The 18,689-nt window shown below is 36.8% G+C and overlaps 1 protein-coding gene across 1 annotated transcript; it reads left to right on the top strand.

The window, feature by feature from the left end:
* The first annotated feature begins 6,038 nt into the window (after positions 1 to 6,038).
* Positions 6,039 to 18,534, top strand: LOC129268084 (carbohydrate sulfotransferase 14-like). The gene is made up of 5 exons (XM_054905666.2): positions 6,039 to 6,393; positions 6,829 to 6,982; positions 10,413 to 10,732; positions 12,135 to 12,359; positions 15,461 to 18,534. Exons 2-5 carry the CDS (start codon positions 6,880 to 6,882, stop codon positions 16,166 to 16,168), a joined length of 1,356 nt encoding a protein of 451 aa, XP_054761641.2. The 5' UTR covers positions 6,039 to 6,393; positions 6,829 to 6,879; the 3' UTR covers positions 16,169 to 18,534.
* The last annotated feature ends 155 nt before the right edge of the window (positions 18,535 to 18,689 follow it).

Raw genomic sequence — 18,689 nt, 5'->3', positions numbered from 1 at the left:
ACTCTGTTTTGCGACTTGAGTTAACGAAATTTAATGTGGATATACTTTTTACACTCAAATCTGATGTGACCAAGATAGGCATAATTGTATCATTTCTTCTTTCTCTTTTTTTAAACGTTTTAAGCTTCCGCGCTTCGCGCGGAAAGAGAAATTATTTAAATATTCTCCAATCTTTTCCCATTTTTTGGAGAGCTCATAATTTCTTTCGAAAACAATTTTTTTTAAATCACAGCAAGTTAATATTCGAGTTGATAAGGGTACTTGAGACGCCTTCTTTTGATTTGAATTCGATGAGATATAAAAAAATTCCCTGCACCCTCCCCCCTAGGGAGCGCGCTTCGAGCGCTCTGTAAGTGCTGGCACGCTTCGCGTGCACTTACCACCCCCTCCAAAATTAAATCCTGGCTACGCGGTAGCACTTACATCACAACATTTTATTTGGGCAACCGACGAGATAATTATCCCAAATGCCAAAAATTTTTACAAGTTCTTTATGCTTTTTGCCATTAAGAAATCAACCCAATTTATTTCATTAGAATTGTTCATAATTCATTATTCTTGGTTAACAGCAGTAAAAGTTATTACACAGTCTACTAGAAGGGCAATTACATCATACATCATTATGTCAAATAACCTAGGCCTAGGTTGTTCTTTGTTTTAAGTGCCCTTTTCAAACGAGGAAGTGCCCCCCACTCTCAGATTTACACGTACCTCATGGGATAGGACGGTTAGGAAAAATCATGTTTTCATAATGTGACTCGTTCACTTCTGTATTTTTCATTGTTTTACAAATAATTATGGTTTTTCAAGGAGGGAAAATGTCTGCAGTCTGAGTTGCTGCTTTGTTACCCCAAAATTAAGGGTTTCAAAAATAATTAATTAAACAAAATAGAATAATGTAGGGGTGGCAATTCATACTTCATTATATACTTCAGTATCTATCAGTGGCGTACCGTGGGTCACGGCATTGGGGGGCACCAGCAAAAATTTTGAGTCACTTATTGCTCATTGAGCGCGCGAAGCGCCCTCAGTTGCCAAGTATACTGACCTAATAGAGGCATTTTAAGGACAGTGCCATTACTGATCAAATAATGCGAGCGCGGAGCGCGAGCTGAAAATTTTTGGTATTCAGACCTAAAAAGGGACATTATAAGCAAATTTTTGTAATCATGATACGTACCTTTCTCGCTAAACAAACAATGCGAGCGCGAAGAGCGAGCTGAAATTTTTGTATATTTTGACCCCAAACAGGGACATTTTAAGGACTGTATTTTAGGAATCGATTGAGAGTATACATATCTCACCATAGTCATCCAATGCGAGTGTCAAGCGCTTGTTGATTTTGTTAGAATCACATCTAAACACGTGAAGCACTTGCAGTCTTTGTAATCATGATGAACGTACGCATCTCACTAATCAAATATTGCGAGCGCGAAGCGCGAGCTGAAAATTTAGGAAATTCAGACCTGTAGAGGGGCATTCTAAGGCTTGATTGTAGGAATTCACTAACACCATACGTATTTCACTAACCAAATGATGCTAGTGCGAAGTGCGAGCTGAGAATTTTTTATATTTAGATCAGAAAAAGGGACATTTTAAGGACTGATTTTAGGAATTCATGAAGAGCAGACATATCTCACTAATCCACTAATGCGAACGTAAGCATGGAAAGGCAATATTTCATATTAAGACCTCGTTAAACAAACATTGCGAGCACCAGGAACAATAAAGACATAGGCCCTGAGCAAATTATGTTTAATTCATAAAGTTATGAAAAAGAATGTTTCTTATTTAATATAACATAACACAATTATAACATAATAATAACATTATAATGAACAATACTTTCTTCTTTCCCACTACGTTTCGTTTCCTTTCTCCCTTTCCCCGTTTTTTTTTTGCCAACCGATGGGGGGGGGGGGGGGTCACGTGCCCCCATGCCCCCCCCCCCCGTAGTTACGCCACTGGTATATATATAGTACACACATTATGATCATGGTTTAGCTTGACAAATTTAAAAAGTTATAAGGAATCTTTCCTGATTATGCAAAAATGTCCAATTTCTCCCCTACGCAGCAGCAACTCCCATCTGTTAACGTCTGTTGGTCCGACGCGACCGGGGTTTGAACTCTCGACCTCCTGTTTGTAAGACGGACACTCTACCAACTAAGCCAACACACCGGTACAAGTACCATTACAAGTGAAAAAACAAGAACAATATTATATCTCGCTTATCAATTAATGAGATGGCGCCAAGCGTAAGCTTATATTTAGACCTGGATACTGAACATTAATAACTGAGAACAGGATATGGGTGTTTAAAAACAATTTTGAATACTTAAAAAAAGGAGCAAGCTGTATCTCAACAACCAAATAATAATAATGCGATCTGATAGTTTTTATATACTATATTATGAAAGGGAACCCCTTAAAGGTCAATTGCACCCCAGAAAAATATTGATTTTAATAAAAAGAGAAGAATTCTATACAAGCATAACACGGATAATTTCATCAAAATCGGATGTAAAATAAAAGTTGTGTCATTTCTAAGTTTCGCTTATTTTTCACAAAACAATTATATGCACTACTCGGTGATAATATGGAAATGAGACTCGGAGTCCGATGATGTCCCTCACTCCTTATGTTGTTTTTTATTGTTTGAAATATACAATATTTCATTTTTTATAGATTTGACAATAAGGACCAACTTTGCTGATCTATATATGTTAAAGCAATGGTAGTTCCACATGTTTCACAAAGTTACAATGAGGAGAAAATTATAATATTTCATAAATATATATTTTATATATTATTTATGTATTTCAGTCCCCGCATTATTTTGGTTACTGACCAGGATACTCTTTTGTAAAATTGAAGTTCAAGTTCAAGTTTTATTTTCCATTTCCATTATCAACATTATAAGCAAATACAAATCAAACATGCATTATAAATATAAACAAATACAAATGAAATATGATAACAATGATTACAAATCAATTGCAAGTTCCAAAACATTTGTAAAATAGGTTTAACAGAATCTGATATGGAATTGAGGGGATCCACTAAAAACCATTGCTTGTAGAGCGTGGATCTCCTAAAAATAGTATATTAAACATTTGAAAAATGGGACTCATTCGCAAGTGTAAATACAATAAGTTAAAATAGAATATTGGAAATAATAATAAGATGGTGAGTAATAGTGAGAAATGATTAAAAGATGACAGAGATACGGAACGATACTAAAAACTAAAAAGAAAACAGACACATGACGAAGAATAGAGGGGAGAGAGAAGGAATAAATTACTGAAAGGGGAGCGAGAGAGGGAGAGGGCAAAGATAAGTGGGGGGGGGGGGAGGGGGGGGGAGACAGATAGAGAGGGAGGCACACACACACACGCAGATTATGTGGAGAGAAAGGGTCAGAAAGAGAGAGAGGGGGGGGGGGGAGCAAGAACGAGAGTGCAAACGTAGATCAAAGAGAGTGTGACTTAATAGCGTGCTTAGACAATACTAAAATATACAAACTAATTAATTTCTTTGGTAAGACAGTAACATAAATATTTTTAGTTTTCTCTTAAAGGAGTGGATAGAGGGGGCCTGTTGAACATCTTCATGGAGTGAATTCCAAAATTTGGGGGCTGTGGAAATAAAAGTACTTTGCCCAAAACGAGTTCTTAAGATAGGTAGATGAAAGTTATCGGCTTGTCTGGTAGGATACCTATTTATGAAAATTGTTATTTTGAGAAAACAAATCATGAAATGCAAAAGAAACCATATTGTTTTTATACATGTACATAAACTGTCCAAGCTGAAATTGGTATAAGTCTTGAATCTTTAAAATTTTATAATCAAAGAAAAGCGGATCAGTGTGAGAACGGGGGTGTGAGAATGAAATAATACGAAGGGCTTTTTTTGTAATAATAATATTTTGTTAAGTAAACTTTGGTGGGTATTGCCCCAAACAAGGATCCCATAGTTGATATATGGTAATATAAGAGAAGAATATAATGTAAGTAGAGAAGTAACAGGTAAAACGTTTTCAACCTATTCATGATGCCTATATTTCGGGATATTGTTTTACAAATATTATCAATATGGCATTTCCAGGAGAGTTTGCTATCTACATGAACTCCCAAAAAATTAATTGAGGAGACACTTTCCAATTGAAAATCTTCAATAAAAATGTCAAAAGGTAAGGAATCTATGGTATTACTGAATAAAATGTATTTAGTTTTTTTAAGGTTAATTGATAATTTGTTAGCTCTGATCCAATTCAAAATATTAGTTAATTCAGAGTTTATTATGTTAACAAGTGTAAGTGGATCATTGTGAGAGAAGAATAGATTTGTGTCATCAGCAAAAATAATGAAAGATAAAATGTTAGATGCTCTGCAAAAATCATTTATGTATAAAATAAACAAGAGGGGTCCCAGAATACTTCCTTGTGGCACACCACAATTAATATTACACAAATTAGAGGAATGGTCATTAAGAAAAACAAATTGTTTTCTGTTAGAGAGGTAATTCCTGAACCACTCCAAGGCCTTCCCACGTATGCCATAATGCGATAATTTATGAAGTAGGATGTCATGATTAATAGTGTCGAAGGCCTTGGAGAAGTCCAGGAAAATACCGACCATGTGTGAAGATTTATCGACAGCATGAGCAACTTTTTCAACAAAGGATAATAAGGCGTGAATTGTACTGTGCTTTTTTCTAAATCCAAACTGGAAATTTGAAAAAATGTTATTATCATTCAAAAATGTAATCGTTCGGGTATATATGAGTTTCTCCAGAGTTTTAGAAAGACATGGTAGTAGGGAGATAGGTCGATAATTGTTAATATTCGGTCTATCTCCTTTCTTATAAATGGGAATGACTCAAGTCCACCTCTGAATAATGTTGATTTGAATCAATAGAGAAAAATTAGAAAAGTATAATGCTGAAAATGTCATCAAAATCGGATGTTATATAAAAAAATGATATGACATTTTAAAGTTTCGCTTATTTTTCACAAAGCAGTTATATGCACAATTTGTTTTTGTTACATGCAAATGAAAGTCCCTCAATCCGTCATTTTTAAATTATTGTTTAAATTATACAATATTTCAATTTTTACAGATTTGACAACTTGACTGAACCATAAAATGTTAAACTATGGTAATTTCACATGTTCAGGGCGAAATAAAACTTTGTTCGCAGGACAATGAGGAGAAAATTAGAATATTTCATATAATATAATACAAAAGAAATAGTGAGTGATGTCATCAGTTCCCTCATTTGCATATAACTGTTTTGTGAAATTAAGCGAAACTTTAAAATGTCATAACTTTCTTATTTCACATCCGATTTGTATGAAATTTTCAGTGTTATATATGCTTGCTGGATTTTTCTCATTTTATTCAAATCGACTTATTGTAGGTGTGGACTTGTCCTTAATTTAAAGACAAGGGGGGGGGGGCGGTGGGAACATTTATTGTTGCGTTGACATCCCCCATGCACACTTTAAAAAATAATTTAAACAACGCTGTTTACAATGTGAATCGCAAAGTAGTTGTTTAAAAAATATTAAAATCTTAAACAACAAATTTCAAATTCAAGTATTTAATCATCAATAATTCAAGCATTTATTTTGTTTAAAATGTTTTAACAACTACTGTACGATTCACATAGTAAATAGCGTTGTTTAAATTATTTTTAACATTGCATAACACAAAATATATTCCTCGGCTCAAACGCCCATGAACCTTGGTGAAAGTCTGAGTAAGTTTTTCCGTCCTTCCCCATATTGTTTCACCCAGAGGTGCGAAGAGAAGTTAAAAGGGGGTGGGGGCACTGTTACCCATGCAGCCCCCATGATCGCCGTCCCTGGCTTCACCTCGCAAAAACTCTTAACAATAGATCGATCAATATACCGTCTACAAGAATAGGACGGCATGGTCCAATAATCGGGAATAATTATCCAACATCGATCAGCCATCGATCGAAATAAGCTTTACAGATAAAGTGGATTTAAAGGCAAACTTATTGAACTCTATAGCCAAATACATCCACAGTTATCACGCAGCATACTGAGCACATTATGAGAAGCGGTATTTTGGAACTTTTTGGAAGATACCTTTGTCGTCAAGTTGAATCATATTCTACACTTGGATCATTTAAACGATTTTTTTAAATTTGTTTAATGATAGATGGTCCAACTTTTCCTCGATCAAACGCTGTCAACTCGTCTTGGACACTTTCAAATCAAGTGAAAGTTCTTTTGAAATAACGGCGAAAGCCGAAGTTTAAATCCAATTTCGCCAGAGATAACATCAAAAGTCAGCGTCACAAACAAACGATATAATTGAATTATGGATTACTGACAAGAAGTTTGGATGACATATACGCAAGGTAACTAATATTTGAACTTCTTTTCAGAAATATGATATAACTTTTTGTTAGGTTCGCTTTCTCATCAGTGTATTCTGGGTGATATATTGAATGATAATATTGGCTATATTCAAGATGATGATTCACGCACAGGAAGGATGATGATGTGCAAAGCTAATTTCTGAACTTTAAATTGGTAATAAAAGGACAAAAATGCTTACTCTAAAGACTAATCTGATGATATTGATAAACATCAATGAAGGAAAATGACTATTTAATTAATGAACTGAATTATTCGACCTGAAGTAGAATTATTCAATTGAATGACCAATACATGGTAATTGCTCGATTCTGTTTGAATATATAACCATGATTCTATTTCGAATTCTATACCTCTAGTTACATTACTCATTTTAGCCATTCTAATTAATCCACATTTCTAATGCTCTCTCTAAGGTAAAGTCCAGTTTTAACTTTATATAATTGAACTGAGACAAGATATTCACAATGCTTCTGTTGCGACGTCACTTCAAAGCAATAACCATCCTCCTCATCACCCTCATCATCTGCCTATCCGTTCTCCTCATCATTGACGGAATCAAAGATAAAGGTAAATAAACAGCAAGTATTTCTTTTATACTACTTGTTCCCCTTCTTATTCATCTTCTAACATTTATTTTCTTCTTTCTTCTTCTATCCTCTTCATGTTTCATTATATGTATATATATTTGTTTTGTTTTGAAACATTTTTTTTAAATTCAATATATTCATAATCAAACATATCATACATGTATCACAAAACATTACAAGACGAAATAAATATTGCAAATAATTATTAAAGGTGACACTTGATCACACTTACTGAAAATTACATATCATAAGACTAATATTACAAAACATTGTTTAATACATGTACATAATTGGAAAAGGAAAAAAAAAGTAATAATAAAAATGAAATATACGCATCCATTCGTTACTCTAACTCAACCTGTTTCCATTTCTGAAGTTGTATTGCAAATTAGGAATTCCTCTCTTGTGCAATCTTATATTCCTCTTCCCTATATTTTCTGCAATGTTTTATTATGATTCCAACAGGTGGCAAAACAGCTTCCTGCCTTGCAGAATAAATCTCTTTTTAACTATTAAAATGACTGCATTTAAACTATTTGAACTTCCATCAATCCCTAACAAAGTGACTTCCATGGAGAGATTCTCCAATTCTTTTAATCTTAATTTATGTCCAATATTTTTCCAAAGTGCTTGAACATTCGGGCAACTTTTAAATAAATGATCAAGAGTTTCAACTTCTTGGTAACAAAACGAACATTTGTTAGATGAATGGAGTTTATCATTTGTGTAAATAACCCCGTGCAGCTGTTTAAACTGAAATTCCCTAAGTTTACAATGTCAATGCACGGTAGAAAAACGCGGTCTCATGATAATATGCCGAATTTGTTTTACTGTTAAACCTGTAAAAATGCGATTGATTTTATGCATTCATCCGTATTTTTTAAACCGTTAATAAAATATCTATATAATTGCTTTGAACAGATCTTGTCTAGAATTACATTTCTTCCTAATAGTTCTTAAGAGATATTGTCGTCATGGGACTGATTACTTTGTAATGGATTAAGCCTGAATGAATGTTTCCACCCAATTGGCAGAGCATCATATATACCATATATTTTTAAAATATCATTATAGGGTCCAAACCGCGGTTTGAAAAGTAAGATACTGGCCTTAAATGGCCGTTTCCATCAATCAAATGAGTAAGTTTAAATATCTTATGAGTATAGAGTTTTATATCAAATACCATTTTGCTATCAATACAAACATGTTTGTTAGTGTTTGAAACACAATCATTCTCCTTTGTCCTACATTCTTCCATTCCTTGCCAAACTCTTAACATTTCAACATAGAATGTTGGTAACTTAACTTTGATCTTGGCGGTATTATAATTACATTGAAAAATGAACACACCACCAATTGATTTACATAAACTATTGAACAGCATTTTCCATTCATCTGATTGTTACAATATAATAATCTTTTCATCCACATTACACGTTGTACTATAATAAAAACTTCAAAATTTGTTACTCGTAAACCTCCATTTTCATAGTTTTGATACATTGTGTTTCTTTTTATTTCATCTTGTCCATTCCAAATAAATTCGAATGTGATTCTTTCTATTTCCACATAAACCCACTTCGGGACCACAATCAAAGATGAGACATAAATAACTTTTGAAAGTGCATAGGTTTTTAGAAGATGAATTTTCCCTAATATAGTCAAATCTCTTTGCTTCCACCAACTCAATAACTTTTTTTATTTTGCTTAATATTTCTTTGTAGTTCATTTCTTTTTAACCTTCACATCCATGGTAAAATATATTCCCAAAATCTTCACTTCTTTAACCATATTCCATCCTTTTGGGACAGAGTCCTGGTTTGTACTGGTTCCTAATCTCATTAAAGTTCTGTTGAGACCACTTAATTTACCAAAAACATCAAAAAGTAATTCAAGTCTTTCTTAGGACCGTTCATCTCGTACAAAAATCGATACATCATCAGCTTACAGCACTTGTTCAACTTCATTCTGAGCCAATAAAATACCCCTAACCCCTGTATCATTTCTTATAACATTTGCAAGTAATTCAATAGATAATATACAAATGTATAAGGCGAGAGGGGATATATATATATATATATATATATATATATACATCCCCTCTCGCCTTACATTTGTATATTATCTATTGAATTACTTGCAAATGTTATAAGAAATGATGTATCTCCACCAAGGGCGGATCCAGAATTTTCCAAGGGGGGGGGGTGGCAAATTTTTCGGAGGATATTTATTACGTACCCGAACAATTTTGACAAGCAAAAAAAAAAAAAGGTCTTCAATTTCAAAAGTGGGGCAAACTCGGTTTTAATCATGGCATTTTTACATTATAAATTTTAATTTTGCTTCTCAAATGGGGGGGGGGGGGGGGGCACGTGCCCCCCTGGATCCGCGCCTGCTCTCCTCGTCATTGAAATAGTCATCTTCACCAACATGATCATGCTATCACCACCACAATCAATCAATCAATCATCACCATCATCATCATCATTAACATCATCTTCATCATCATCAACATCATCATCTTCATCAACATCATCATCATCATCACCATCATCTTCATCATCATCATCGTCATTAACATCATCATCATCAACATCATCATCATCATCATCATCATCATCATAATTATGACCAACACCACCACCACAACCAACACCACCATCAATCAATCAATCAATCAATCAATCAATCAATCAATCAATCAATCAATCAATCAATCAATCAATCAATCAATCAATCAATCAATCAATCAATCAATCAATCAATCAATCAATCAATCAATCAATCAATCAATCAATCAATCAATCAATCAATCAATCAATCAATCAATCAATCAATCAATCAATCAATCAATCAATCAATCAATCAATCAATCAATCAATCATAATCATCATCATACCACCACCACCGCCATCATCATCTTCATCATCTGCATGATCTCAATCATGATCATAATGATGATCTTCATTACATGATTATTGTCGTCTTTGTCATCATCATATCATTTTTTTCTTTCATCATTTTTTCTGGACTCTTGCTTGTTTACTTTATCTCCTCCTAATTTATATTCTTCTCATCCATTCTTCCTCTTTTTTTATTTCATAATCACTTTCCACTTCATCTTAATCATCATCCTCTTCACCATCAGAAAGTTGGTCTTCTTTTTCTCTGTTTCTCCTAGCTCTTTTTCTCTGTCATCTATCTATCTATTTCTTTATTTATTTATGTTTATTTTGTTGGTTTATTTATTTATTATTATTAATTTCATTAAATATATATATATATTTTTTTTTTTTTTTGGGGGGGGGAGGGATTATGGTAATTTTATTATTTTTGTATTTGGCTACAACACTGATATAATGCCCATCATATAATTTTTTGTTTGCTCCTTATCTCTTCATTCTTTTCAGTAAATGGCAGAGAAGTTCAAGGATTTTCATCGTCAATCAGGAGGCTTCGACCTGTAGATGTGTCTGGTGTTGTCAAGGAGGTCGCATCCCGTATCAACATCGACATCACCAACCGCAACAATGTTTCATTCAACGAGGACGCAGTCTCTGCCGTTGGTGATGAGAGTGACAGTGATGAGTGGTTAGATGATGATGATGGAATCGTGCTCTACCCTGATGATAACGAAGATGAGGATGATGTCAAGAATGATGCATTTGATGGTGAAGTCATTGATGATCACAATGATGGAAACGATGAGGATACAGAGCAGATCCCTCAGGTATATACACTGCAAAAACGCCGGTGTTAATTTAACACCAGCCTGGTATCTATAACAGTACACACCCGAGAGGTGTTGAAACAACACCGGATTGGTGTTGGGCTAACACAAATTGGCATTTATGCAACACCAATATCGGTTTGATTATTAACTGGTGTTTTTTCAATGCTTCTCTGGTGTGGACCGATATAGATACCGGGCTGGTGTTAAATCAACACCGGAGTTTTTGCAGTGTACTCCCCCCCCCTCCATTCTGCACCTGCACTTTTACATTAAATATAATTTGTAATTGTTTCCGGGGTTGCCACGTAGTCAAGCAAAGCTTAGAGTGGCAACATCTGCAACCTTCTTAAAATTGTTATAGAAGATACAACCTTGCTCATATTAAAAAAAAACCCATTTTGTTATGTACCATGTTTTTTTCTTTATTTTGTGTTTGAAAGAGTTGCATGAACAATAAATGAAAATGAAATTTTTTGTTTATCATCATGAAATACATTAGTTATATTGAGTTTTATAATATTATGTAGGCCCATCTGAAATTAGCAAAAAGGACAAAAGTGAAGTGACCCCAGAGAAATGACATGAAAGTTTCTGTTTAAATTTTGTAAGAAACAGATAAGGTCTCTAGCTACGATTCCCATGATAATTCCCAAAGTTTAAATACTTTGTGAATTTGATATTCAGAATGTTTATGAGTATGTGTTTTTGAAAAAAACAAGGTTGGCCAATCCGTAAAAAAATGATTTGTTTTTCCAAAAATGTATGGGTCACATACCCTATTTTATTATTGGACTATTGAATATCTGGAATAGTGAAACTGCAGGATAACAAATCCTTTTTCATTTTCAAATTTATAACCATCTTTGTGCGAGTACATGCAATTTGCGTGTCATGATAACAAAACATCAGACTAACGAGCATATACATCTTTCACCTTTATTTATTTCAATGTACACTCTTAAAAATAAGGTGCTGATTTGAACCTATTCTTGCCCCATTTTTGGAACATTTTATGGTTCTCCAAAGGAGCAGAATGGGTTCTAAACAGTCATTTGAACTATTTTTTGTTCTATAAAAACCCCTTTAAGATTTTATTATTTTTTTTTACAAGAGGTTTTGTTGTTGTGAGAACCCTACCAAATTTGAATAGTGTTCTTTATAGAACCTATGGGGTTCTTAACGCCATCAAGAATATCATAGGTCGTATAGAAAACCTTAAAGGGTTCCTTTTTAACCAAAAACGGTTCTAGAGGACTGTTTAGAACCCTTTTCTACTTCCTTGGAGAACCTTAAAAGGTTAAAAAAAAAGGGGCACAGAAATGTTTTAAAATTTCTAAGAGTGTATAGGCGTAATTATTATATGTCTATTTAATCGCCACCCCTCATATTTTTCCTATAGATGAATAAACTAGAGCAGTTAAACATTGACCCCGCCCTGCTAAAAACCAAGGATAAAATGATCGCCAGACAGGATCACTTACACAAGTCATGTGATCGTCTCGGCCTGCACATACGCGATCTTGACGACCCGAAGGACATGAGCGACATCATTGATCACAAAGGGAACCTGGATACACTCTTTTGGAATGACAAGTACAAGTTTGTTACGTCTGTAATTTTCAAGGTAAGATAATCAAAACTTGATTGATGACCGTGGGTTGCGAGATGGTCATTGATTCTCTACTGTATTATATATATATATACACTACTCAAAAAAAGTTAAGGACCACTTTTTAAAACGTACATAAAGATTTTATACAAGGTGTTTTATTTCTGGAAATACCTCAGTACAACTGTCCTAAATGTCCTTAAACACGCTGTAATCAATTTCACGCATGGGTGGTTTCAGTTGTTGCACAATGTCTCTCGCATCACTGCACATCCTGAAAAGTGGGCCCCGAGGGGTATCAGCTACCGACATGAAGTGGTAAAAACGAATGTCTGAGTGTCTTTCAGGCAGTTCAGTAACGAGTGTGACCACCTCCTGCAGCAATAACGGCTTCACAGCGTTGTCTCATGGAGCTGATGAGGCGATTGATGTCTCTGACGTCCAGTGCATCCCATGCAGCCTCCAGAGCCACACCCAGCTGCTGCAGTCCAAGTGGATGGGCTTCGAGCTGCTCGAGACTCCTCCCCATCATGTCCCAGACGTGCTCTATCGGGTTTAAGTCCGGGGACCTCGCTGGCCACTCCATACGCTCAATCCCCTGGCCCTCAAGGAACTCGGTCACCACCCTAGCTCGGTGGGCACGGGCATTGTCATCCATGAAAATGATGTTTTGTCCCACATTTTCTGCAAATGGCACCACTATAGGTTCAAGGACCTCATCCCTGTACCTCACTCCTGTCATTGCTCCCCCTGGGACCACGTAGAGACGAGTACGGTTGGCGTAGGTGATGCCTCCCCACACCATGACGCTGCCTCCCCCATAACGGTCATGTTCTGCAATACAGGGGTCTGCAAATCTCTCTCCTGGTCGCCTCCAGACTCTCGAAACTGGTCGGCCACTGCGGGGTCTCTCGGAGTATAGCCCTGTCTCTCGGTGTCTTTGATTTGCTCTGCTAATGACACTGTGTGACACGCCCATCCTTCTGGCTACTCTTCGCTGACCGAGGCCAGCTTCCAGCATCCCTAGGGCTCTGGCTACATCTGTTTCACTTAGGTGGTGTCTTGGCATTGCTGTTGTAGGCAAGTTATTGATTGTACAGACTAAAGACGGAAAATGCTTTGGAAGACACTTGTCTTATGGCCCACTGCAATGATGCCAGAGACATCATGAAAGAACTGCATGTGTGAAATTGATGTCATTGTGTTTGATGGCATTCTGGACAGCTGTATCTTGGCATTGCTATTGTCAGCAAGTTGTTGATTGTAGAGACTAAAGACAGAAAATGCTTTGGAAGCCACTTTTGTACGGGCACATTGCAATGATGCAAGAGACATGAAAGAACTGCATGTGTGAAATTGATTTCATTGTGTTTGATGGCATCCTGGACAGCTGGATAGCAATGCCAAGACACCACCTAAGTGAAACAGATGTAGCCAGAGCCCTAGGGATGCTGGAAGCTGGCCTCAGTCAGCGAAGAGTAGCCAGAATGATGGGCGTGTCACACAGTGTCATTAGCAGAGCAAATCAAAGACACCGAGAGACAGGGCTATACTCCGAGAGACCCCGCAGTGGCCGACCAGTTTCGACAACCCCTAGAGATGATCGCTACTTGACGAATCTCAGCCTCCGCAACCGCTTTCACAGTGCACGCCGCCTCAACAATGACTTCGCTGCAGCAACTGGAGTGATTGTTTCCACTCAAACAATCCGTAACCGACTTCACAGAGCCAATATGCATGCCAGACGGCCAGCTCAGTGTGTCCCACTCACCCCTGCTCACAGAAGAATTCGTCTCAACTGGGCCCGGGAGCATGTCAGATGGACCAGACAGCAATGGCGTAGAGTTCTGTTCACAGATGAGAGCAGATTTTCCCTTGACCACAATGATGGACGTTCGAGAGTCTGGAGGCGACCAGGAGAGAGATTTGCAGACCCCTGTATTGCAGAACATGACCGTTATGGGGGAGGCATCATCTACGCCAACCGTACTCGTCTCTACGTGGTCCCAGGGGGAGCAATGACAGGAGTGAGGTACAGGGATGAGGTCCTTGAACCTATAGTGGTGCCATTTGCAGAAAATGTGGGACAAAACATCATTTTCATGGATGACAATGCCCGTGCCCACCGAGCTAGGGTGGTGACCGAGTTCCTTGAGGGCCAGGGGATTGAGCGTATGGAGTGGCCAGCGAGGTCCCCGGACTTAAACCCGATAGAGCACGTCTGGGACATGATGGGGAGGAGTCTCGAGCAGCTCGAAGCCCATCCACTTGGACTGCAGCAGCTGGGTGTGGCTCTGGAGGCTGCATGGGATGCACTGGACGTCAGAGACATCAATCGCCTCATCAGCTCCATGAGACAGCGCTGTGAAGCCGTTATTGCTGCAGGAGGTGGTCACACTCGTTACTGAACTGCCTGAAAGACACTCAGACATTCGTTTTTACCACTTCATGTCGGTAGCTGATACCCCTCGGGGCCCACTTTTCAGGATGTGCAGTGATGCGAGAGACATTGTGCAACAACTGAAACCACCCATGCGTGAAATTGATTACAGCGTGTTTAAGGACATTTAGGACAGTTGTACTGAGGTATTTCCAGAAATAAAACACCTTGTATAAAATCTTTATGTACGTTTTAAAAAGTGGTCCTTAACTTTTTTTGAGTAGTGTATATATATATATATCACTTTTATCATCTCTAAAAAATGGGAATAGTTACTTTTCATTATAATTAGTGCTTCCTTTGTATGCTAAACAATGTTCGCAGAATTTCCATTGCAGGTTTTTTATTGTTTCAAGACCACCACATTTACAATTAAGTTTATGCATTTCTTTGTAAATATTGATGAAATACAACGTGTACACGTGCATCAAAAATGGACTTTCAAAATGGGCCTAATATACATAATACTGTATGATCTAATGTGGGAATAATGTCCAAATCATATTAGAAGCATAACAGATCATTTATATTATTGAATATGACTTAAATGAAAAAAAAATAATAAATTCTGCGCATAATTATACATCAAATAGCTAATTGTAAGCTAGAAAAATATGGGTTATGATTAGAATCGTTCTACATTGATCATTATATTTTTTGCCCCCTTTTCCCCCAGAGTGGATCAGGTAACTGGAAGAAGTTCTTGAAAGAGCTTGCGGCCAGGCAAGGTAACACAATCACAAACTTCCCATCCCAGCTGCAGAAAGCAAAGTATAAGCCGGATAAACCGATATCCATTCTGAAGAAAACACCCCTGGAAATCAAATACCGACTAAAACACTACCTGAAGATTGTGACGGTAAGGCACCCGCTTATACGCCTCCTCTCGGGGTATCGCGATAAATTCATCGAACACACGGATAAATTCCGCAAGGACATCCCAAAGATGATTATCGATTCACGTAAAGGAGACGCACGCAGGAATGGACCAAAGCACGTGACTTTTCCCGAGTTCGCCAACTTTCTGACGCGAAATTCGCAGAACTTGAAAAGCGGTGATCCACACTGGACGCCACAATACATCCGCAGCCGACCGTGTGAGCAAAATTATGACGTCATCGTTAAACTAGAAACGTCAGACGAGGATATCGATTTTGTGAAGCGTGTCGTTGGTATCGATGATAAAATGTTGTTCAAAGAGGAATATACAGACCGGCATACGGTGAGCAATACTGAATCGGTTGTTATATCACATTTTCAACAGTTGAGTGAAGAAACATTCCAAAAAGTTTGTGATTGTTACAGCTTGGATTTTGAACTGTTTGGCTATTATCGGCCGAAAAGTGTGAAAGATGTTGGTCAAATATTTGAAGACTTCTTTTGATTCATGCGATTGACGATACTGTCCAGTATCCATCAATGGGGAGGTTTCATGGAGTGATTTGTCAGGATTTTCACTGATAACTGTTAAAAGCTACTGAAATCCTTGTATCTGATTGGCTAAGAGTACATTTATAAGTGAAAATTACTGATATGCTTGTGAAACCTTCCTGTGGATAATGAAAGACTTTATAAACAGTGGGTTAACCCGTTGACTGCTGATTTTTAGAATTCCCATAGGTTTGTCGAGGAGCCACAAAGTTCCAGTGAAAAATGGGTTAATCATGATATGAGCGATAGATGGAGGCCAGACAATGGCTAGTAAAGTTTAGTGTTGATCTTATCACACCCCTAACCCTGGATTTAAAGAAAAAGATAGGAACAAACACCATCGGACATGATGGCTCAGTGGTAGAGCGCCTGCCAAGTAGGCCGTGGGTTCTATCCCCGGCCAAGTCATACCTGAGACTTTGAAAATGGGACCTACTGCCTCCATGCTAGGTGCTTTGCATTTAGATTGGAGAAGGGTAATGATAACATAATTACATGTAATGCAGGGCCCACTGGAAGAACAGCTTACAGTAGAAGAAGCTACATGTGGTAAAGAAGAGTAATAATTATTTTTGTTACATTTACATTGCAGATTAAGATTGACATACTTTGGGTATGATTTGTAAAAATATGTTTTTTCTCTGAAGAAAATTTGATAGACTATAATTCGGTTACACTTCGTAATTCCGAAGGTTCTTTATTCCGAAGGTTTGTAATTCCGAAACATGCAAATTGCCTATAACTCGATGTTCGTTAATCCGAAAACGTAAAAGGGTTCGTTAATCCGAACATTTGTGGCGTTATTCCGAAGGTTCGATAATCCGAAAACGAAATAAGGTTCGATGTTCCGAAGGTTCGTTAATCCAAAAACGAAATAAGGTTCGTTGTTCCGAAGGTTCGTTAATCCGAAAACGAAATAAGGTTCGTTGTTCCGAAGGTTCGTTAGTCCGAAAACGAAATAAGGTTAGTTAATCATTCAGTTTTCGGACTAACGAAACTTCGGAATTACGAACCTCATTTCTTTTTCGGATTAACGAACCTTCGGAATTACGAACCTCACTTCGTTTTCGGACTAACGAACCTTCGGAATTACGAACCTCATTTCGTTTTCGGACTAACGAACCTTCGGAAAAACGAACCTTCGGAATAACGAACCTTTGGAATATCCGAACCTTCGGAATAACGAAGCTTCGGAAATACGAATGTATGCGATATAATTCAAAGGTAAAATGCAGTGGACCACATACTTTTATGTAAACAAAAGAAAAGGGTTAAATGTAGTATTTTATATGTTGTTTATTTACAAAATATTACAAAATATTTATAACATACAAAATATACAGTTTAATGTCCATTAAGGGCCCAGTCTTACAAAGAGTTATGATTGATCAAATCCACCTAAACTATATGGAAATCCAACAATGTCATGTTTTTTCCTCCAGGAAATTTGCACAATGTCCTTTGAAAACAAACATAAGCACACTGAATTTTTAAGAAAAAACAGTGAATGTATGAATGTAGGTCATATCTAGGAAATATGTTGAACTAGGATGCATTTTAGATGTTTAGATGTTGACGTTGGTGGCTTTCCATAGTTTAGATGTTTACGTTGGCGGCTTTCCATAGTTTAGATGTTGACGATGGTGGCTTTCCATAGTTTAGATGTTTACGTTGGCGGCTTTCCATAGTTTAGATGTTGACGTTGGTGGCTTTCCATAGTTTAGATGTTGACGTTGGCGGCTTTCCATAGTTTAGATGTTGACGATGGTGGCTTTCCATAGTTTAGATGTTTACGTTGGCGGCTTTCCATAGTTTAGATGTTGACGTTGGTGGCTTTCCATAGTTTAGATGTTGACGATGGTGGCTTTCCATAGTTTAGATGTTGACGTTGGTGACTTTCCATAGTTTAGATGTTTACGTTGGTGACTTTCCATAGTTTAGATGTTTACGTTGGTGGCTTTCCATAGTTTAGATGTTGACGTTGGTGGCTTTCCATAGTTTAGATGTTGACGTTGGTGGCTTTCCATAGTTTAGATGTTGACGTTGGTGGCTTTCCATAGTTTAGATGTTGACGTTGGTGGCTTTCCATAGTTTAGATGTTGACGTTGGTGGCTTTCCATAGTTTAGATGTTGACGTTGGTGGCTTTCCATAGTTGTGATTGATTGTAACTCTTTGTAAGACATGGCCCAGTATTAATCAGACACAACTTTCCAATTTTTAACCTGGCTTGACTTGTTCAAATTCATGTTATGTAATTGTTTTATCAAACTATCAATAGTGGTGAAATAAAAAAGAGGCAATTTGATGTCTTATTTAGCAAAAACAAAAATTAAAAAACTATCCCTTATTTCTGTATCTACATTTGACTTTTTAAATATATATAATTATATTATTAGGGTAGATGTATTAAACAAATATGGCACTTTTGTTTTGATGTATTTCGGGGACACAGTATTACAATGATTTTATTGTG

The sequence above is a fragment of the Lytechinus pictus genome, chromosome 9, assembly GCF_037042905.1.
Source record: "Lytechinus pictus isolate F3 Inbred chromosome 9, Lp3.0, whole genome shotgun sequence".
Taxonomy (NCBI): Eukaryota; Metazoa; Echinodermata; class Echinoidea; order Temnopleuroida; family Toxopneustidae; genus Lytechinus; species Lytechinus pictus.
The sequence above is the reverse complement of the archived record's forward strand: the minus strand, read 5'-3'. Positions and strand labels throughout refer to the sequence as shown.

Excerpts from the sequence above, each read along its gene's own strand:
- LOC129268084 (XM_054905666.2), top strand. The coding sequence starts at position 6,880 with ATGCTTCTGTTGCGACGTCACTTCAAAGCAATAACCATCCTCCTCATC. Across the intron at positions 6,983-10,412 it reads TGACGGAATCAAAGATAAAG|TAAATGGCAGAGAAGTTCAA; the intron begins GTAAATAAACAG and ends CATTCTTTTCAG. Across the intron at positions 10,733-12,134 it reads ATACAGAGCAGATCCCTCAG|ATGAATAAACTAGAGCAGTT; the intron begins GTATATACACTG and ends TTTTTCCTATAG.